This window comes from Bubalus bubalis, chromosome 15, assembly GCF_019923935.1.
Source record: "Bubalus bubalis isolate 160015118507 breed Murrah chromosome 15, NDDB_SH_1, whole genome shotgun sequence".
In the NCBI taxonomy this organism is placed as follows: domain Eukaryota; kingdom Metazoa; phylum Chordata; class Mammalia; order Artiodactyla; family Bovidae; genus Bubalus; species Bubalus bubalis.
Window position 1 is genome coordinate 51,655,822 of NC_059171.1, and position 22,741 is coordinate 51,678,562.

General features: G+C 44.0%; 1 protein-coding gene across 6 annotated transcripts in view; it reads right to left on the reverse strand.

The window, feature by feature from the left end:
• Positions 1-1,064: 1,064 nt before the first annotated feature.
• Positions 1,065-22,741, reverse strand: part of TRIM55 (tripartite motif containing 55) — a 61,847-nt gene continuing 40,170 nt past the window's right edge. For 2 of the 6 annotated variants that reach the window (XM_006044567.4, XM_006044569.4), the window contains 3 exons: positions 21,435-21,676; positions 19,841-20,122; positions 1,065-2,101 (listed from right to left, as the gene is read on the reverse strand). In XM_006044567.4, the coding sequence (XP_006044629.3) occupies positions 1,979-2,101; positions 19,841-20,122; positions 21,435-21,676 (647 nt within the window). In that variant the 3' untranslated portion in view covers positions 1,065-1,978. Of the gene's footprint in view, positions 2,102-18,087; positions 18,537-19,840; positions 20,123-21,434; positions 21,677-22,741 lie in introns of those variants that run through there. The other 4 variants (XM_025265327.3, XM_025265328.3, XM_044928733.2 and 1 more) reach the window with 4 other exon arrangements.

The following is a 22,741-nucleotide window of genomic DNA, read 5'->3' on the forward strand; positions in this document are numbered from 1 at the left end:
CCACTCCAGTACTCTTGCCTGGAAAATCCCATGGATGGAGGAGCCTGGTAGGCTGCAGTCCATGGGGTCGCTAAGAGTCGGACACGACTGAGCGACTTCCCTTTCACTTTTCACTTTCATGCATTGGAGAAGGAAATGGCAACCCACTCCAGTGTTCTTGCCTGGAGAATCCCAGGGACAGGGGAGCCTGGTGGGCTGCCGTCTATGGGGTCACACAGAGTCGGACATGACTGAAGCGACTTAGCAGTAGCAGTAGCAGCAGTCACTCATGAAAGTGTTAGTCGCTCAGTTGTGTCCGACTCTTTGCAATCCCATGGATGGTAGCCTGCTGGGCTCTTCTGTCCACAGACTTCTCCAGGCAAGAATACTGGAGTGGGTTGCCATTCCCTTCTCCAGGGGTTCTTCCCAACCCAGGGATCAAACTCGGGTCTCCTGCGTTGCAGGCAGATTCTTTACCACAGGGAAACCCCCTGATTTGTCATAAGATGTGACATAATTGGGGAGGACAGGAAAGGAAGAAAGGAAAAAGAGGTTAATGGTTGCGGCAAGACTTCCCTCCAGTTAGAGGGCCAAAATGCTGTGTTGTTTTTTTCTATGAGAAAGGTTTACTTTACCAAACTATTATTTTGGTACCATTATTTTTTTTTTCTAAGCTATTTTCCATTGCTGTCTTCTAATAGGAGAAACAATAACCTCTCCACTTAAAACAACTAAATGTAGTTGCTACAAAGTGCCCCTTGGGAACATTTTTCTTATAAAGCACATTTCAACTTTAATAACTTTACAAACACCTCATTTATGTCTATGCCAACACTAATCTCTTTAATTCTTAGGAATATAAACTATCTCTATGCACTTCTAAAATCAAACAGTACCCCTAATACAGTTTACAATGCACTTGCCTTTGGTAGTTTAATTATAACTTTAAAAATTCAATCAAGTGTTTAATATTTCAAAATCAATTTGGATGTATGAAGATGCTTATTCCCTTGAGACCCTTTAAATTCACTTGACTAATGGATTAATACAATGATATGAACACAATAAATCACTGTAAGACTAAGTTGTTAAAAACAGCATTTATTTAAGAGTTCATACAGAGTGAAGTTAAAACTTAACTTTACAAAACTTATGTTTTGAATGAGGTGTTATGGGGGGACAACACATGATTTAAATACATATATATGTACATGTATAATGTGTATTGTGTGTGTGTGTATATATATATATATTTAAATACATGCAGTTGCTCTATAGTTCAGATTGGTGCCTCAGTGGATACATGAGACAGTAGACGATTCCTGTTGAAAAGTCTTTTTCAGGTAAAGTATGTGATATCTGCATATTTGAAACTAAGATTAGAAAAATGTCACAAGAAATGTCCTTGGCCTTTGCCTTCTGGACTAGGAAAGTGTCACCAGAGACAAAGAACATTTCTGGATATCCATCCAGCGACATCTGTTGTGGAAAAGAGAAAAGCTTGGTGAAGCATCTCATATCTTTGGTCAATGATTTACCTTTTGTCCATATATTGATAAATCGGTCACTTCTGAATTAACACTGAATTTCACTGACCACCTGCACTGTTAAAGAGGAAAGAGAATAAGAGCTACTATGACATCAGAACAATAGCCAGTGCCTATTAGAGACGAGTGTAGTGCCCACTTTTTTCAACACTTGCCACTTGTTACTGATGTACACACACACATACCACACCTACACACCCTTCATAACGTTTCCTACACAATAAAAAATTTGCATAAGATCAAGTTCCTTTTTCCCCCAGTGCTTTTCTGCAACTTTCTTCTCAGAGCATTGTTCTCCCTCAATGTGTTAGCTAAGTCATCTGGAATTAAAGGGTATTTTTGGTAGAAATGCCATTCAGAGGTCCCTTTATATGATTCTAGTTTCATCTGGGTCCCTGCTGCCTGTGAGTATCTCAGCCAGGCAGGCAGAGGCGCAGCAGTTGGAATGAGTGTCATTCGCTGAGGGAGTTCAACCAGGAAAAGGAGAAGACATGGCGAGCTGGCTCAGAATCAGCTCCATTCCCGCTCCCTGAGGCAGCAGCCTGTCTCTGGAGGGGGGGGTTATCAAATCCAGCCTGCAACAGAAGAGAACCTGCGTCAGAGGCAAAAGAGGCCAGTCCTTTCCAAGTTGGTCCAGTCACTCTTCTGCCGAGGAGAAAAGGTAATAATAATTATACAGGACATAATTATTATTAGGGATGGAGAGCAAGCTCAGGTTATCTTGGCTGTGGCCAAGAGCCATGAAAGGATTTCACACGCAGGGATAAAAGTATGCATGCAGTGGAGGAAAGTTCTAGGGAAAGAGTATAGGCTATTCTACTTTTTTTTAAGTCAACCTGTATATCATTTACTGAGATGAAAATCACATTAAAACTAACAGGAGTTTGGATTTAGAAAAGTCTAAGATAAAATCCTAAATGACTTTGCTACATCACATGACATAATCTCTCCACTGCTAAATTAAGAATTTCTAAAAGCATGTGAAAAATATATAAGCAAAATTTGCAAAACTGTAGGTTTTGAGAAATGATTCATTTCTCTAGGCAATAAAATCTAGTAACATAAACATTTCTAGTGAGGTATCTTTTATAGATAACAGACAAATCCTAAGTTATGATTTGGAATCTAATCTTGAAAGTGAAATGTATTTATGATGCTTTGAGTTTAAAAAATAACAGTTTAGTAGAATCAGGGACACTCATAAAGAAGTCTTGCTGAAATGCAATGTGTTGTAAAAACACAAACTCCTTACGTGGAAGGTATGACACACACAGTTCTTCCTAGGAGAAACACCAAACATAGACTAACATATTCTGATGACTTCACTGGTAAAGTTATCCTGTCAGATTAGAAGGCTGCTGATACCAAAGCAATGAAGTAGGCACATGCATTCAACCCAGATGCCCAGGGTGATTTTTTGAAGCTGCTATATGATTGGACAACACCCGGCACAGGCAAAGCAGGACCTCAGTGAGTGTGTAGTTTTGTTGCCACTCAAAACAGTTTCAAGTGAAAAATGAGCGCTTGTCCTACACTTGACCCGATTTCGCCCTAAGTATGTATTTGGGGGTAATGTTTCAAGTTCAGTAAAATTATCCCAAGTCCTTATGGCCTTAGGATTACCCTTCCCCCTGCCATGTTACTCCCTGATAAAAAGTTAAGAGGGGCCATGAAATCATATTAGCCATGGAATAATATTATTTTTATTAGAATAAAACTGAAGCAGGTAGTTTTCTATAAAGGAATAGCTGAGACATCAAGTGTGACTGGGCTTCTTTTTAAAAAGGCTGTTATTAGATTCTGTTGGTAACAGGCTAGCTACCTGAATGTCCTTGAAGTTAAGGTGGAATAAACATCATCTTGACAGAGGTCCATCTAGTCAAAGCTATGGTTTTTCCAGTAGTCATATATGGATGTCAGAGTTGGACTATAAAGAACGCTGAGCGCCGAAGAATTGCTGCTTTTGAACTGTGGACTGCAAGGAGATCCAACCAGTCAATCCTAAAGGAAATCAGTCCTGAATATTCACTGGAAGGACTGATACGGAAGCTGAAACTCCAATACTTTGGCCACCTGATGCGAAGAACTGACTCATTGGAAAAGACCCTGATGCTGGGAAAGATTGAGGGCAGGAGGAGGAGGGGACAACAGAGGATGAGATGGTTGGATGGCATTGCCGATGCGATGGACATGAGTTTGAGTAAACTCCAGGAGTTGGTGATGGACAGGGAGGCCTGGTGTGCTGCAGTCCATGGGGTCGAAAAGAGTCAGACACAACTGAGCCACTGAACTGACAGAGCTTGTTTATGCACACCAAACTCTTCTCGTCCCCATCAGTCACCTTACTCTCATGAATCCTAACAAAAAACCCAAGTGATCTGAGCATATCATTGATATGTAAAGAAAGCACTTTTTTCCTAGCCATTTTGTATGAGCAAACAGTGAATTCTACATAGATGAGCAGACCATTAGGCTTCACTGTGTAGCCTCTTTTTTTGAAGACAACTTCTAATCTAAGGAAACTTCTGTGACAGTTTTCCTGAAATATCTAAAGGGTGAAACTAGTTGCGTAAGGTATAGTCTGTGTGGGGTAGAATCTTTGTGACGCTGCTGGAGGTGTGCAAGCTATTCGGATGCTTTTGGAATTTGTATTTCTGTGCTTTTTTATATTCAAGATTAAAATCTGTGTGTTAGTCGTGTCCAACTCTGCAATCCTGTGGACTTTAGTCCACCAGGCTCCTCTGTCCATGGAATTTCCCAGGCAAGAATACTGGAGTGGGTTGCCATGTCCTTCTCCAGGGGATCTTCCTGACCCATGGATTGAACCAGGCAGGTTCACACCTGATCTGAACCCAGGTCTCCTGCATTGCAGGCAGATTCTTTACCATTTGAGCTACCCGGGAAGCCCAATGGAAAACCTATCTTCCATTTAAAATGTTTTGGCAGTTAATAGCCTACAGCCTTCAAAACTTAGTATCAAATAGTTTGGGTTTGCTGCTTTAACACCCTCCTATTTCAGTCAGTTATTAGATTTTTCCTTCTAACAATACGGACAAATGCTATCTTTCAGAGAAGAAAGGCTGGTGCCAGAGCGGGGGCCAAGAGCAGAGATTATTCTGAGTATCTGTAGGTGACTACACTGTCTCCTTGGTCTTATTTATGTGAACTTGAGGATCCCCAACCATCTCAGCAAGGAAGTTTTATGCAAAGAGGCTGAGCCTGGTTTCGAATCCCAGAATAACAATTCATTAGCAGTATGACTCAGGCAAGACACTTAATCTCTCTGACCCTTTTTTCTTCTCTTCTGTAAAACAGAGATGACACCCTATAACCTGCCTGCAAATGCAGGAGACATAAGAGACATGGGTTCAATCCCTGGGTCAGGAAATCCCCTAGAGGAGGGCATGGCAACCCGCTCCAGTATTCTTGCTTGGAGAATCCCCATGGACAGAGGAGCCTGGCAGGCTACGGTCCATACATCACAAAGAGTTGGACATGACTGAAGTGACTTAGCATGCATGCACCCTATCCCACATGGCTGTCATAAGGACTGAATAAATAATGTACCTAAAGCACCTGCCGGAGAAGGCAATGGCAACCCACTCCAGTACTCTTGCCTGGAAAATCCCATGGATGGAGGAGCCTGGTAGGCTGCAGTCCATGGGGTCACTAAGAGTTGGACTCGCTAAGAGCGACTTCGCTTTCACTTTTCACTTTCATGCATTGGAGAAGGAAATGGCAACCCACTCCAGTGTTCTTGCCTGGAGAATCCCAGGGATGGGGGAGCCTGGTGGGCTGCCGTTTATGGGGTCACACAGAGTCGGACACGACTGAAGTGACTTAGCAGCAGCAAAGCACTTGTATGTGACTTACTTATATTAAGTGCTTCATAAATGTCCATTTCCTTCCTTCCTTCCTTTCTTCTTTCTCATATTAGTGAAGAGGCTCCTCTGCCAGGCAGAATCACCTGGGGACTATTTGTGAGGAACGATATACAACAGCCAGGACCCTCAGTAAAGAAAGACAGTTGTATTGGGGATGTTCATCTTTTCAGAACTGGACATCATGTATGTTTCAATTCTTTTAGCATGTTGTAATCATGACTATCCATCACCCAGTCCAGTGTATCTCCATGTGGCCTGACTTTAAATATGGCTCTCTCATAAAGGAAGAATGAGTTAAAATTTTAGAAATCTTTCTATAAGCACAGTCTATTCAATCAGAGGTTCTTCCTGGGTGACGCCAGTGGTAAAAGAACCTGTGTGCCAATGCAGGAGATGGAAGAGACACAGGTTTGATCCCTGTGTTGGGAAGATCTCCTGGAGGAGGGCACTGCAACCCACGCCAATATTCTTGCCTGGAAAAATCCCATGGACAGAAGGGCCTGGCAGGCTACAGTCCATGGAGTCACAGAGAGCTGGACATGACTGAGCACGCATGCATGCATTCAATCATAAGCAGACATTTTCCCTACAGCCTTCCCCAAGAGAATTTTATATATGCATTCTTTTAAATAGTTTTCCAAATGCTGGCTCTCCTTCATCACAGAAAGTGCTATTTCTTAGGAATACTGATGCCCCATGAATCTGAACAAAGGACACTGAATGATAAGCACTGATCTTCTCTACCTGCTTTTGAGTTTGTTCTGAGTTGGAGTTTGGTCCAAGGTGCATGACAAAGGGAAGAAAGGATTGTTCATCCCATATTATTTCTAAATTTCACACATTTTCCTCAGGTAACAAATGAACAAACCTACAACCATCATTTAACACTGCTCTGTCAGCACAGGGCTTCAGATAAGTTAAGAAGTGTGAGTTTTAGTAATAAAATAAAACCAGGAGATAGAATAGGGAGGCAGACTTTGCCATCTCAACTGTGAGACCAGTTCACTCAAGATCCACAGAAGACCAGCAGAAGGGGGTGACACACCTTTGCTCAAAGGAAAGACTATTTTTCTCAAATGAACTTGACCAGAAATTCTGGGTATTCATGAAGCAGACTCAGTCAGAAACATAAAACCTTTTATTTGCCTTTGATTTCGTTGCTGCTGCTATCAAATGTCCTTTAAAAGGGAATGAATGCAATGTCAGATTATGGTACTAGAGTGTCTTTTCCCTGCACAGAACGGGAGGGTCATGAGAGGTGCTTTTACTCAGGGCTGAGTGATGTGTGGGCAGCATCCTTCTCATGTTATCATCTAGCACCATTTCTTGCTGATGGAGATTGAGGAGCATGCATTCTGCCAGAGGCTTGTGGCCAATCTGTCCCTGAGTACAGGACAGTTCCAGGCTATGGCCAGTGTTGGCTTGGCCTGAACTGTGCATGGTACTTTGAAAAAGATTTTAATTAGTTGCAGACGTCAAGAATCAGGTGCAAGAACACGGAGAAAAAGAATCTCTTGTCACTGTTGGTGGGAATGTAAAATGGTATAACAGAGCATCGCAGTTCCTCAAAATTTGAACATGGAATTGCTATACAATCCAGCAATTCCATGTTTGGGTATATACCCCAAAGATCTGAAGGCAAGAACTCACACAGATATTTGTACACTTATGTTTACAGTGGCATTATCAGAACATCTAAGAGGAAGCAACTTGAGTGTCCATCAATGGGTAAATAAACAAAATGTGGCATATACATAGAACGGGATAGTGTTGTTGTTGTTCAGTCTCTCAGTTGTGTCTGACTCTTTGCAACCCCACAGACTGCAGCGTGCCAGGCTTCCCTGTCCTTCATCATCTTCCGGAGCTTGCTCAAACTCATGTCCATTGAGTCGGTGATGTATCCAACCATCTCATCCTCTGTCGCCTCCTCCTCCTCCTGCCCTCAATCTTTCCCAGAATCAGGGTCTTTTCCAATGAGTTGGTTCTTTGCATCAGGTGACCAAAGTACTGGCGCTTCAGCATCAGGCCTTCCAATGAATATTCAGGGTTGATTTCCTTTAGGATTGACTGTTTTGATCTCCTTGCAGTCCAAGGGACTCTCAAGAGTCTTCTCCAACACTACTCAATCTTAAAGGAAATTCTGACACCTGCTGCAACAGGGGTGAACCTTGAGGATGTTATGCTAAGTGAAATAAGCAAGTCACTAAAAAATACAGTACCATCCCACTATCTAGAGTCATCAAATTCATACAAACAGAAAGTAGAATGGTGCTTGCCGAGGGCTGCACCAATGGAAAGATGTTGTTTAGTAAGTGTAGAGTTTCAGTTTTGCAAGTGAAGAAGTTCTGGAGATTTGTTGCATAATAGTGGGAATTTACTTAGTGATACTGGGCTTCCCAGGTGGTTCAGTGGTAAAGAATCTGTCTGCCAATGCAGGAGATGCAGATTCGATGCCTGGGTTGGGAAGATCCCCAGGAGAAGCCAATGGCAATCCATCCAGTATTCTTGCCTGAGAAATCCCATGGACAGAGGAGCCTGGTGGGCTACAGTCCATGGGGTCACAGAAAAGATAGACATGACTTAGTGACTGAGCATGAGTGCCTTTACCTACAGGCAGCTTGGCCCACTTGATTGAACAAAACCAAACAGATGCTTTCCTGATATTTACGCTGGCATAAGTCAGGGTAGCCATGTTTATAAGAGGAATTACTTTTTGCTGGCCTAAAATAAAAGAGTGAGCTGTGCCAGGTCACGTGACGAGCGACCAGTGCCCTCGGGCTGCCTCTCAGCTTCCCAGGGCCTCTGTAAGGTACCAGCCTCGGCCCTTCTCCAAATGGCCAGCTTTTGTAGCACCCACGATTCTGATCCGTTACCTTGTACCTGTCCCGGGTTCCATTCCCTCAGGCATATCCAAGTGATACTAACTGATCAGATAAATTGAATTGCAACCAAGAGATTAATGGATGCTGACAGCTTCAGGTCCAGTCCTGCCATTTACCACTTTACCTAGAAATTGTCCTGCCTAACCCTGCGGGCTGGCTGCTGTATGTATGTCAGTCACATGCCTGGCCAGGAAGGGGAGGGGGGTTGGCAGTGAGGAAACTGTGTCCAGACCCCACCCTTGGACCACCCCCTCCACTCTGCCACTTCGAATGGCAATCACAGATTCTACCTGACGGAAGGGTCTGGTTACCACTGCATGTTAAAAGCCAGTCTTTCTGGGCCAATCCAAAGGAAGCTTTGGCCTTCTACAGTGAAAGCCATTTGCCTTAAAAGAATGAGGGTGGGAAGGGTAAGGCTCGACTGGAGGCTGCTGGGTGGGTGACCACCAGGGTCTGTCCTGCACCTGCTGGGCTGAGTCAGAGAGTCAGTGCCAGATGCTGGAAACAGGTGTAAGGGGGAATGCTGAGGGCAGGATCAGAATGTTTATTCAGAAAGACTAAACCCAAGCACTGGCTGCTCCCTACTCAGCATTCCTGAACCTTGGGCCTCGGATAGCTTAAGCATCATGGATTCCAGGACAGCCAAGAGCCTGGGCCAGTCATCAAGGCCTGGGCAGTGCTTGGGGCCTGGTCTGTGACTCACAGCCAGGAGCCTGAGCCCCGGAAACTCGGTTGGGCAGGTCTATCCTGGGCATTTCCACCACAGGGATACAGTCTGTACTGCTCAGTGGCAGAGCAACTGAGGTATGTCAGGACTGCAGCACAGAGCTGTGAAAATACAGCACATTCTCAGTGAATGCTTGAGGAAGGGTGAAGAAGACACACTCCCCTCAACACAAGGAGCCGTGGAAGGAAAACATTCACTAGAGGGCATTTTCCCCCTTAGGAGAATTTACAGCTGTGAGCACTGAGGGATGGAGGGGATGGATGGAGCTGATCTGGGGGCTTCACCCCCTGTAGCTGCCTCCCTTTTGCTCAGTTAGGGAAGATCAGAAACCAGGCCTACGAAACAAGAAGAAATTAAATTCACTCCTTTTTCTTAACCTGGAAGAAGACGTCTGGTGTACTGACTTTGTACGGCCTCTAGGAATAGAAGGAGTTGGGCTGGGGGGCAGGAAGGAGAAGTGAAAATGTTGATGTCACAGTTTTGCAGACATTATCAGCCAGCCTTCTTCTCAGGCATGGACCCGCCATTATGTGTCCAGCAGAGTGTGGGTGCGTGTTCTCAGCCTTTCTGAAAGGAGAGCTTTATTACAAAGGATGCTAATTAGATTATCAATTCCTCACTGATAGGACTTCTTTGCCTTGTGTGAGGGAAACAATAGGTTTTCCTCAAGAGCAGAGCCACGGGAGGTCGATGGTATTGTTATGCCCAGTTCATGGACGAGAAAACAGGATGGTTGAGGAACTGGCTCAGAATAACTCTAAAGTGCTGAGATCAGAACCCCAAAGGGAAAAGAGGCAGCCAGAGCTGCTGAGCACGTGAGACAGGCTGACTCCACCCCCACAAGTCAGAGACAGGGTTGGGGGGCGGGGTCAGCAAATGAAGGACTGGTGCTTTCTCGCAGGGGGTGGAAACCTAGAACTGACCTCTCTGTGCCAATGTGTCACCAGGGGTGAGTCAATGCAGAGAACCCTCGGTCACACTGCTATATCTTCAATCATATCAACCCTGATAAAGTGGGGATTCACCCACTTTCCCTAGATGTGGGTGTGACCTCCATTCTAGTGCAGGCACACACTCCGTGGTGGTGGACAAGGGGTCACTGGGCACCAGGCTCCCAGCTGCTCCATAATTTGGAACAAGTCACTCATCCTCTGCGATCCTCTACTTAAAAATGAGGACGTTTTATAATAACTAAATCACTTTGCTGTACAGCAGACGTTACCACCACTGTAAATCACTTCAATAAAACTAATTATATGAAAAAATAACAATAACAATATCAAGTTTTAAAAATGAGGAAGTTAAAAAATTCCTTCTGTGCAGGGTTGTCATGAGGTTTAAATGAGAGAATCTCTGTGAAAGACCTTGCACAGGATAGAGCAACGTGCACGTTAGTTATAGCCTTTGCCACACGGCACTGGTTTTCAGATGAACAGTGCTGGATTTGTTCTTTGCTTTGTGGGTTCTAGTGGGGAAAAGGCATTTCATGGAAATCACTGAGATGCATAAATAAAGGGAGAAAAATCCACAGGGTGTACAGCACTAATAAGGGCCTTAGGTTAAATCAGGATGACAAACATTAAAAAAACTGCAGAAGTAAAACTCAAGTAGCTTTGTCATGACAACTCCCCCAGAAAGCTCTCCCTGGTGCCTATGTTACTGTTTTCATGGAATTGTAGGACTGCAGGCACATGTTGCCAGGGGAAGTGAATTCATTACACTGCTGCTGCTGCTGCTGCTAAGTCGCTTCAGTCGTGTCCGACTCTGTGCGACCCCATAGACGGCAGCCCACCAGGCTCCCCCGTCCCTGGGATTCTCCAGGCAAGAACACTGGAGTGGGTTGCCATTTCCTTCTCCAATGCATGAAAGGAAAACATGAAAGTGAAGTCACTCAGTCGTGTCTGACTTGTAGCAACCCCATGGACTGCAGCCTACCAGGCTCCTCCGCCTATGGGATTTTCCAGGCAAGAGTACTGGAGTGGGGTGCCATTGCCTTCTTCATTCATTACACTGCTCACACATAATTTACATTTCCCTCTTTAAACAGATACATCCATTTCAGCTTCCTATTAAAGTGACTTTTAGGAAGGAAGCGATTTGATCTTGAGAAACGCAGCCTACAGTTTTAGTACAGATTTGTTCTTTTCTCTTCCAGTGTTAGTGCCTCAGTCATGTCTCACTCTTTGCGGCCCCATGGACTGTAGCCCATCAGACTACTGTGTTCATGAGATCCTCCAGGCAAGAATACTGGAGTCAGTAGCCATTCCCTTCTCCAGGAGATCTTCCCGACTCAAGGACTGATCCCAGGTCTCCCGCATTGGAGGCAGATTCTTTACTGTCTAAGTCACCAGGGAAGCCCCTTCTAGAAAAGCTCCCAAATTGACACTTACTAGGATATCACTTTCCCACCAGGGGGAAAAAAAAAGAGAAAACTGCAGCTGCAGGATACAAATGAAAAAGCAATAATAAATAGTCTCATTAAAAACTTACTTCTTTAAATAAAATCCTTCCTCTCTCCAAAACTTTTTCTATGTAAAAATGCTTGCATTTCATTATCAGAACTTCTTATAACTTCCAGGACTATTAAGTCCTGGATAACATTATGCAGTAAATGTAGGCCTGAGTGCTGATCATTTTTTCTCTATTTGTACCAAGTGAAATTCCAGCATAGTCAGGGTGCCTGGTTTAAAAGTAATTTGATTCATAAGCTTGAATCTCCTAATTTGTATAACACAAGCAGTGCTCTCAGTAGAGATTTCTGTTTGAAAATAATTTGACACCCTGAATCCCTCAATTAAATTTAGAGAACATAGTTAAATTTTCATTCATTTCAGTTTGTTTTGGAAAATTAAATAGATCATTTCAAAGAACAAGGGACCTGTAGTGAAACTCATGGGAAATCATATTCTTGGTCTACTGCTTTATTTTTTTAAACATTCTCTGATACCTTGTGAAATTAATCTCACGCAGGATAGAAGCTTTTGCCTCAGGCATCGCTCACCACCAAGTCCCTAGTGGCAGGTGGACTTGATATTTACCCTTAAAATTGGACTGAATGATTTGGTCTCAAAGGTTATTTGCATGAAAATTATTTTATCTTTTTGCATGTGATATGTTGTGGGGACCCAGGGCTCCACATACCTGCTTTTCTTTGGAACACTGGCTACTGTTCATCCCAGTTTAAGAAAATATGGATATTTTCAAGGAGATTAAATCTTAGGTACGGAAATTTGATAAGATCTCAGGTCTGGGGACACATGTATTGGTTTTTGAGAGTCTAGGAAATAAACCCTGGGCTTCAAGAAGAGAAGAGAATCTTGGCTAGTACCATGTATCTTTCTTTCCCCCCTTCCTTTCTGCCTTCTTTACTTTCCTTCTTTCTTCTTTCCTTCCTTCTTCTAAGAAATGTTTTTTATTTTTCCCTGGAGGAGCACCTTTATAACCTCCAAGGACAACATTTATGGAACATGGGCTGGGAACTAAGATGGCCATGGGCTGGTTTTCCTTGGAGACACTTCCTGCACTGGACTTGCCCTCCACACACTGCTTCTGCTGTTTTAGGGTAGAGAATCCAAAGGTGTGGGTCATCCACATTGTACCCGATGCTCTGTCTCTGAAATCATGATATATTCTATTGGAAGCATCTGGCAATCCTCAGGACAGGAGGAAGGACCATCTGCACCTTCTTGTGTCTTTGGGTGGGGAACCTTGTCAGCCAAGAGGATAAACCCAGGGTTGGAAGGCCCTGGTCCAAGCTGGGGGGGGGGGGGGGGGCCTCTGCAGTCCTGTGGAAACTGGTGTAGACAGCACAAGGAGTGAACTGGGACAGAATCATGTCATTAAAATGTACAGACATCTTAGCTCATAAAGCAATTTACATCTACACTAAAAATAGGGCCCCAAAGACCTTAATCATCAGATTGTAAAGTTGAGCCTAGTCACTTAAAAGCATCAGGCGCCTCAGCTGTCAAGACCTTGCTCTGCTAGGCCTTGTTGGTGGCTGTGGGAGGAAGGGGAGACAGGTGTGCTGGATTAAGGCTGTGAGTCTTCCTGTGGCCAGCTGTTTAGAACAGGTGAAGCTTTGTCCTCCAGGCTACCCGCATCTGCCCTCTAACTTTTCTACCCTACCTTAAAGAACAGTATATGTGAACCCATTCAAACAGGCAGACACAGAGAGTTATTTTTTTAACACTTTCCTTGGGATAAACTGTTCAAGAAAATATAACAATGCTAATTTAGTTACCTAAACAGAGTTTCAAAACACATAAGGCAAAACTGATAGAACTGCAAAGATAAATAGACAAATCCACAATTATAGTCAGATCTCTCAAAATTCCTCTTTTAGCAGTTGATAACAGAGAAGGCAATGGCACCCCACTCCAGTACTCTTGCCTGGAAAACCCCATGGATGGAGGAGCCTGGTAGGCTGCAGTCCATGGGGTTGCTACGAGTTGGACATGACTGAGTGACTTCACTTTCACTTTTTCCTTTCATGCATTGGAGAAGGCAATGGCAACCCACTCCAGTGTTCTTGCCTGGAGAAGCCCAGGGACGGCGGAGCCTGGTGGGCTGCCATCTATGGGGTCGCACAGAGTCGGACATGACTGAAGCAACTCAGCAGCAGCAGCAATTGATAAAACAAGTACACAGGAAATCAGTGAGGATATAATGAACCTAAACAACACTCACTGACCTGATGGACATTCATAGAACATTCCACCAGCAACAACAGAAAATACACGGTTTTCAACTGCACATGTAACATTCACCAAGTTAGCTTAGTACATTTTAAAGATCTGGAAGCATATAGACAATATTCTCTCTCCACAATGAAATCAAACCAAAAATCAAACAGAAAGAAATCTGGAAAATCGTAATTACAGCTGATTCATGTCGTATGGCAGAAACAAGGCAACACTGTAAAGCAATTATCCTCCAATTAAAAAAGAAATCTGGAAAACCTCCATACAATGGAATACTACTCGGGAATATAAAGAAATAAGCTACTGATACATGTAACCAAATGGATGACTCAAGAATGATATGCCAAGTGAGAAAACCAGTCACAAAAGCCTATATATTGGATGTTTTCACCTATATGATCTTCTAGAACTGGTGAAACTATAACAACCAGCAAAATAGCAGCTGGGATGCCAGAAGGAGATTACCCGCAAAGGCACATGAGGATAGAGATACTCTATAGCTTCACTGTGGCCTGTAGCCACACAATGCTACATACCTGTCAAAACCTACTGAGCCTTACAGTCAAAATAGGTAAATTTTTAAAAATCACACTATTTTTCATCTCTTCATTCATTTAATCTTCTATGACTACATTTATTGTGTACATTCTAAGTCCTTTGTTCTACTGGGCAATGAGGTCTAAGCACCAGTAGGTAGACTTCAGACCTGGATTTTATGCGGTTTATGGAATCAGAAAGGGTAATAACAGCTGTGTAAACATTCAGCCAAATTGGTGTCCAGGAGATGTGGAGATAGTCTGGGAATTAGGGATTTGTGTAATAGCTTCAAGGCAAGAAATACATTTGGGGAAATGCAGTGGGCTATCTAAATCTATTATTACAGTTGCCAGAATGATTTGTCAGGCCTAAGTTCATAACCCTCCGAATGAAAACATCCTGAAACAATTGACAAGATTCTTAGTACCAGATTTTTTGCTCTCTAATGTTGTGCAAATAGATGAATCCTTTCATCAAGTAGTTGTTTCATTTTCTTCATGAGAAAACTGAGGCTCAAAAAAATTAAGTGCCCAGAGTTGCGACTGAACTGAAGTCCTTCCTCTTGATTTCACAGATCTTTCCTGAGCCCCAGGCCATGGCACAGTTTCTACCCAACTTGCTCGTCTATTTTCAGACTTGAGGAATGCGCGGTGGAAAGTGGATGTTCTAATCTTGCAACTACAAATAGCTATGATATGGTAAAAGCTTTCAGGGTCCCTGACAACTACAGCTTCGTGCTCTGGTGAAATATGTGAGCTGTGGTTCTTTACAGAGGCAGAAATGGCAGAGATTTTAATGTCAAAAACCCCATCTTCACAGCAGCTGGCTCTCTGAATGCGTGTGTGTGTGTGTGTGTGTGTGTGTGTGTGTGTGTGTGGTGGCAGTGGGGCTGGGGTCCTCTGACCCTGCGGCAGCTGCCGGGGTCCAGCTCGAGTGTCAGCCAGAGCAGCTGCCAAGTTAATCTACCGAGCAGGGAGACATTTCTCTGGACATCCCTGTTCCCATCAAGTGGTTTGGACAAATTTCTCCAACCACAGTCACTAAGCCTCACTGGGAAGGGCGAAGGGGAATGTGGAGGGGCTTTCATTGCTGCTGCTCCTGCTTCTGGGAAAATCTAATTGCCACACATTCCCAATGTAAAACCCAGTTGTCCTGGTGGGTGTGGGGGTGGAACCTGTGCTAACCCTCAGGTGTAGTTAGCATATAAGCAGTGTAGGAAGAGGAGGACAATGGAGGAAGCAGAGTGGACCAGGAAGTCTCCCTGGAGATGACGCTCACAGAAGCTGCTTTTCAAGCGCAGCCGTCTGATCACAGTGCACTCCCCACTTATTATTGCCCTGTCTTCTGAGGTTGACTGGGGCATGGTGCAGTTTCTTAAAAAAATATTTAAAAATTAACACAGGAAGTAGATCAGATATAATTGCCACCAAACTCTTTGTGTTGACTGAGTGTACAACAGGCAGGGTCTAAAAGGGTGGGAACTTTAAGGGTTTTTTGCAGCTGAAGACCAGCTAATGTATAGGACCTTTGCACAGTGTGACACAGGCCTGAATTCAAACCTTGCTGAGCAGTTAGTTTTCTTGGAGAACCAAGGTGGAGAAGGCAACAGTGTGCCTCTGATCTAACAAAGAGCAGAATCCCGGGTCACCACCCATGCAGAGAGCCAGCGTCTGGTTTCTGCCATCACCAGTTTCTAACACATAATCTTCCCATGTCATTAGGTGAAGAGAGAATGTACATGCTATGGCATCAGAAATCACAGACAGCAAGAACAGGGTAGTTTTCACTGTGTGAATGGCCCCGAGGCAAGCATCAGGAAACATCTTTCTTCTTAAATGGATTATGGTTCTGCTGATGGGGCTCAAGTGAGTTTACAGATTAGCAAGTGAGCCTGAGATGCTTCTGTCATTCTAAGGCCACCTCATTTCCCAGGATGGGTTAAGAGAGGTAAGACCACCAGTGAATCAAGGAGAACCTGCGTGTCACATCCTAAATGTTCACGGAAAGACTAACCAAGTGTGAAATTCTAACAAGCTAACCTTGCATTGCATGCCTGGTCACTCAGTCATATCCGACTCTTTGTGACCCCATGGACTGTAGCCTGCCAGGCTCCTCTGTCCAGGCAATTTTCCAGGCAAGAATACTGGAGCGCGTTGCCATTTCCTACTCCAGGGGAACTTCCCGACCCAGGGATCGAACCTGGGTCTCCTGCATTGCAGGCAGATTCTTTACCCTCTGAGCCACCAAGGAAGCCTTGTTTATCCCACAATATAATTAAATAAGAGCTGTAACCACCTTATATAGAGCCCGTTTAAATATACCAATGTATATACCTTTATCTAAATTCTGCCAACTTCTATACCTTTAAGTTTAGTTTTAATAAGGAAATTGCATTGGACAAATATCTAGTGAGTTGAGTTCTGAGGCAGTGAAGGTGAATCAGGCTTGCAAAACCTTCAGAGGGATGGGGAATCTGATGCTATGGTGAGGTCTCTATTAATCTGTCCATACCTCCTTTCAGGCAGGGATCAAAGAGTGGTCCTCCATCATAAACAGGTGTCCTTCTCTAAGTAAAAGGCTCTTTCTCAAACACCAAGAACTACCCAAGGTTCTTGGCAGTAGTGAAAGTCAATTCACCATACCCTCCACCCACAACCCCACCCCCCTGCCTCACCCTCACGACAGGCATGTGAATGACAGCATCCATGACATGGGCTCCAATGGACAGCAGACAAGAAGCATGACTTCCCCCCACAGCCTCAGAGAAGCATTACAAGGACATATGGCAACAAAGTCCCAAACCTGAACTCTCAGAATATAAACTTAACTCTTCAGACAATTATTCAGATCCACAATTATTCAGCATATTCCAATTATGCACAGACTATTCTCTCCCTCCCCATTTGCCCCACTGAGCCCATGGCCGATAACTTCTTCCCCCTGTTGTTCATCACAAATGACAGGAGGAGTTATGCCCTTGAGCTGACCAAGACACTCAGAACATTCTAGAATACACAGGTTATGGCTGACTATTAGACACTGGGGAAGGTGCCACTCACACCCAGTTATAGACATGACAGGGACCCATGGGGAGCCTACTGCCATCGCTGAGTAGACAGCTAATGAGGCAGAAAGGAGCTATGAGGGGAACTTCCAAGAGAGTCAGTGTCAACCCGGAAAAGTCAGCGAGCCAGAAATAGCTGAGCCCTTTCAGCTCCAGTCACCCTGGAACACTTCTGAGCCATAGGCACAGGGAGCTGGGTCTCAGGTCCAGCAGAGTCATTTACTCAAAAGTATGTGGGGTTTAAATCTTTAAATATGATTCATGAAGCTGATAATATTCAAAAGGTTATGAAAGGAGTAAGATGATTAGTCCCTAAACCCCTTAACAGTCATCAAGAAAAGGCCTGACTATGAGACAACATACCAAAAATAATATACTGTTGGCTTTATGACTTTTCTTTGGTTCTAATTTGTTATAGCCAGTAGACTGAACATTGGCCCTCTGGCTCCTTATTCATTCAGATCTCACTTGGCCAAAATGCCCCCTATGTGACTGCGCCTGGGCTCCCCTCTCTTAGGAGAGGCACTGTGGACTCTGAGGGTGCAGAGAGAACCAGAAGTCACCTGGTCCACCTGCCCACCAAAGCAGTTACCTGCCCACCTGGGCACCTCTCTGGTGAGGCAGATGATATGCTGCTACTGAACTGATGGAAACCTGCGTAGTCCTGTATGAGGCCTTAGCTGGTCATCCATCTAAGAGCAGACTACTCATAGCATTCTGGACACCTTTGGAAAATGGCCTCCTCTAATGGCTATTCTGCCTGGAGAATCCCATGGACAGAGGAGCCTGGTGAGCTACAGTCCATGGGGTCGCAAAGAGTCGGACAGGACTGAGTGACTAACACTTTCAATGGCTATTATGGAGGGTCCACTCCCACTGGATTACTGAATAATTGCCCAATGAGTCTCATTCTGAGTCAGGATCCCCTTCCATGCAGGATTAGATGACGGAGTGATTCTCTTCAGGAAGGGGCTGTGAGGCCACGAGTAGTGCTTGGAAACTTGGGTCTTTTTAGATTGGTAGAGCCTCAGAATTGGGGGAGAAATTCCTCTGGGCCTACAGAAGAGAAACATTATTGAAGAGCTACATGAGATGTTAGTCAAGGGAAAAGAAAAGATTTCCTACCCATTAAAGTAAAAATCAAGCATTGAATCTGACGCCAGATGTAGTGAAGTATAAGAAAAGCCAAAAGTGCTAGGCAGATTCCTAACTCCTGTGAGAAAACAAGAAGAAAGCTTCACTGATATTATCACAAATAATATTTTCATCTTCATTCAGATGGATTTTTCATTTTCATTTCGATTGTGCTCCTATCTTGGGTTATTGTATTACTGTTTTTCTGCCTGACTCAATGTCCACTAAGTATGTAAGGAATCCCATAAACTTTCTAGAAATAAACTTTCCATCCATCTTTTAGAAAACTTTCTACTCCACTTTTTTTTACAACGTAAAACAAACTTCAAAGATTTCCTCACACAAAACATATCTTTTTTGTCATTTTTCATTCGTGAAAATAAATACATGGCACGAAAGCAGTCCATCTTTGAATTTTCCAAAAATCATTTCCATTTATTACCTCATGGAAATCGAGGTTCACTTGAGCAGATAGTTAAAACAGTAAGAATTTTATGATTTTTGAAAAAATGCTGTTTGTTGTTGAAATCACCTGATAACCCAGGAGCACGGAACTCGAGCATATTTTTTCCGCCAGCCCCTGTCTGGGCAACACCCACACGTCATTTAAGAATATTCATGGGTATGGAGTAACCATGAACATTCTTCTTTGTGAAGAAATTGTAGAAGATTTCTTCTATGGAATCTTTGAGCCATGCAAACATCTAGCCCAGTGTTAGGAAGAAGAACTTCAAACTTGTATTTTGATAAGAAAAAAAAAAAGTATTAAATGACCCCTTAAAAAATTCCAAAGGAGGGAAGTCTGTGCTTTTCTGCTCCCAGCAGCACATGCGTAGGAAGCACTGGTTTAATAAAGCCAACACTATCTTTGTCCAGCCTTCACCAGCACGCTCCCAAAACCAAAACCCAAGAATCAGAGGTTATTTTCCAGAGCCGACATAGAACTTGACTCAAACGTGTCTGCTAGTTGTTGGGAACGACACAGAAGCAAGTGATTAGTCTTTGGAAGATCAGAGAGGACGAAGAAAAGGCCCAACAAGGGCCAGTGGCCAGTGCAGAGGAGGACCAGGGACGCCAGGCAGTCACTGCAGACAAGCAGCTTTCACCTGCATGCCTAGGGGCCAGGCCCGCTTGCACTCCCGCCCCTGGGCAACCAGGTGTGAAGTCTCCACGCATGGGCAGAGTAAAGTCAAATTGGTGTCTCTTTCACTTCATGTCAGGCTTAGAAAAACAAGCCAACTTGGGACAGATGAGTCCTTCCCCTTATCCCCCAGGCCCCAGGTTCTGTCCGCCCCTTCAGAAGCCCTTCCTCCTTGCTGTCATCCCAGCAGGACCAGGCGGCACAGGGAGCATTCAGACCCCAGAGCATTCATTGACACTAACCTGAGAAGTAGCTGCAGGTGAGCTAGCATCCTTACCACTCACTGCTGCCCTCTCCCTGGCTGCGGCTTCCGCCCCTTCAGCCTTCCGCGCATGAGCATCCTTGGAACCTGAAGGCCCTACGAGACTTCCGCTCCCTGGGGCGGAAGGTGGGTTGGCGGTGGATTTCCGGGTCTGGCCTTTATACCAACTAGGGTAAAGCAAGGGGTCCGCAGTGTCCGTTGCTGCTGGGACTGGAGTTTCAGACTCTGTGGTCTGCTGGGAGCCAGTGGGCACCACCTCCCCCTTCACAGGATGAATAAATTCAAAAGCAAAAAAAGAGAAAAGCAGTGGATTTTAGTTCCCTTCAGGTGTGCAAAGGGATAGCTCTCTGTGTGTGGGCCCGATCTAGTGCGTGTTTCAGCTCAGCCCACCCTCCACAGGGGCTCAGGCCAAGGAATGCAGCCAGCATTCTTGTCTCAGCGTCTATTTGTGCCCCCTCATCTTTCCTGGGCTTGTCTCACTAGACTGTGGCCTTGGTCAGGTAGATAGCAGAAGCCTAGAACAAAGTTTGCTTATAAAATAGCAGATAATGGAAGAAAGGGCAAACTATTGACCAGAATTAATTTTGTATATTATACGTGGGTCCCCCAAAACCTCTTTTCTCAACCCCCAAATTGAAATCTAATAATCAAACCCAACTGTCATTTAATTATCATACCCATTTCGATTTCAGTGCAATTGGAACACCCAGAATTTCAAGATTCCAGGAATTATAGTCTTTTAGCTTAGTTTCCTATGGAGACAGAGCATAAGATATAATTCCATCTCTGAGTTCCCTCTTTGCAGTTTTGTTTCTATTGATAATTCCAATCCATGTTGAAACCAGGACTTTTTTTTTTTTTTTGATAAGTCTTCATTGCCCACAAACTCAGTGGGTTGGGACTGTCAAAGGTGTCGTGAAGTCAGTACAGATGCTTGAGAACCAAACAGTGACATCTTAGAAAACATAAAGTCAGCCACAGGACAGCCACAGACAGTGTCTGGGATGAGCTAATTTCCTAAGAAATTTTTAAAAACAGTTCTGTCAACACATTATCTCATCAAATGACACATAGGAAACCTCAGCTTCCTTTATTTGCCTATTGACCAAAAGCTATAGTTCTGTTTCAGGGTAAGCAACAGGGACATAAACTAGCATGGTTTCTCTATTTAGTTTCATATTACCTACAGAAAATTCAAAATTCTGAAAATATAACCACTTTTATCGCTCAACCTATACCCTGTATCTATACTAAGAGTCAATGTCATGCTCTCAGCTCTCTATGAATTCACATGTTAACACACACATACACAATTGCCATAGATTGCCTCAGATTTGAGGGTGGGAAAATTATGTGAAACTAAGTCTTGCCAACCAGTTATAACCACAAAGACCCTGCTGAATGCCCTAGAAGACTTTCTCCCTGACACTGTGATGGCCCTAAAATCTTGTGTCCTCCATATACAAACGCCTGGTGTGGCGTTTGCTTTACTTGAGGTAGAATAAATGGTTTGAGCTGCTCAGCAAGGAGGCATACCTGCGTGTCCTGCAAGAGGGAACTCAGAACTGAGTTACCTGTGTCTCCGGGGCTTCCACAGCAGGTAGCAGGGCTGGAGGAGGGTCTGGAGAGGAAACTGGGGGTGCCTCAGGGGCAGCCTGGAGTTCCAAGGTCGGTGGACAGGGCTCCAAGCCTTTCTCTGGACTTTGATCTCCCCCTGATGACTCAGTCTGGACGTCTTCCGCCTCTTCCACTTCTACTCCCTCTTCTTCACCTTCTCCTTCTCCCTCTTCTCCCTCTTCTTCTTCGTCTTCATCCTCTGATAAGGTAATGCGTTTTCATATTGTTATAATTACCATTGCAGCCATGAAAAACATGACTGGCCAATATTTGTAGTTCAGATTAAGGTCAGGGCTACGGAAATCCTCTCCATCAGACACTCGACAACAGCAGGGGGCTTGCACTTCCAGTTAAATGTGGACATGATGCTGTGCAAGTGGTCCCAATCATCACCACCCTGCTTGCTCCCCTCCCCAGTACAAAGTGTGGTCCTCTCGACCACCGTGCACCATTCGCCTGACCCCCAGAGCCTGTTCCCATATCCATTATGCTCTGTCACATCTGCCAGTTCCTGGAGGGCTGGGACTGTCACTTACTTTCTGTCAAATGGAAAAGCAAATCTCTTCCTTATGTCAGAAGACACACAAAACCCTGGTCCTATTTAATTTCTCACCTCCTTTGTTCAGTGAAGGATGATTTTTGCCACAGTTAATGCCGTGACTCTTTGAAACCCACTGATCTGATTTTTTGGGGGGGGGGCTGTCTTCAATGTGGTTTATTTAAAATTAATTTTTATTGGGGTATAGCTGCTTTATAATGTTGTATTAGTTTCTGCTGTACAGCAAAGTGAATCAGCCATAAGTATACATCTATCCCCTCTTGTTTGGATTTCCTTCCCATTTAGGTCACCACAGAGTGCTGAGTTGAGTTCCCTGCATACAGTAGGTTGTCAGCTACCTATCTTATACATAGTATCAGTGTTATAACCCACTGATTTTAATATTTCCTCAGGCAATATTAATGATAGACAATATTAAGTAATTTTTAAAGAACATCCATCCTGAAGATTTACTTCTAAAGTTATATCTGTGGACACTGATATAAATCCAAAGCATTACAGTGGTCTAGCCAAGGAGCCCTATCATCTAACTGAGCTTCTCTTTTCAACTATCTCATCCAGATCAGTTTCCAAGAATGGGATTTCTGGGCCAGATGAGAGGGATGTGTTTATAACTCATTGAGTACATCTGATCACATAGCCTCAGTTTTATTTCCAGGTGTGACTTACTCTATGACTCACTCACTTTTCTTGTCCTCTAGTATT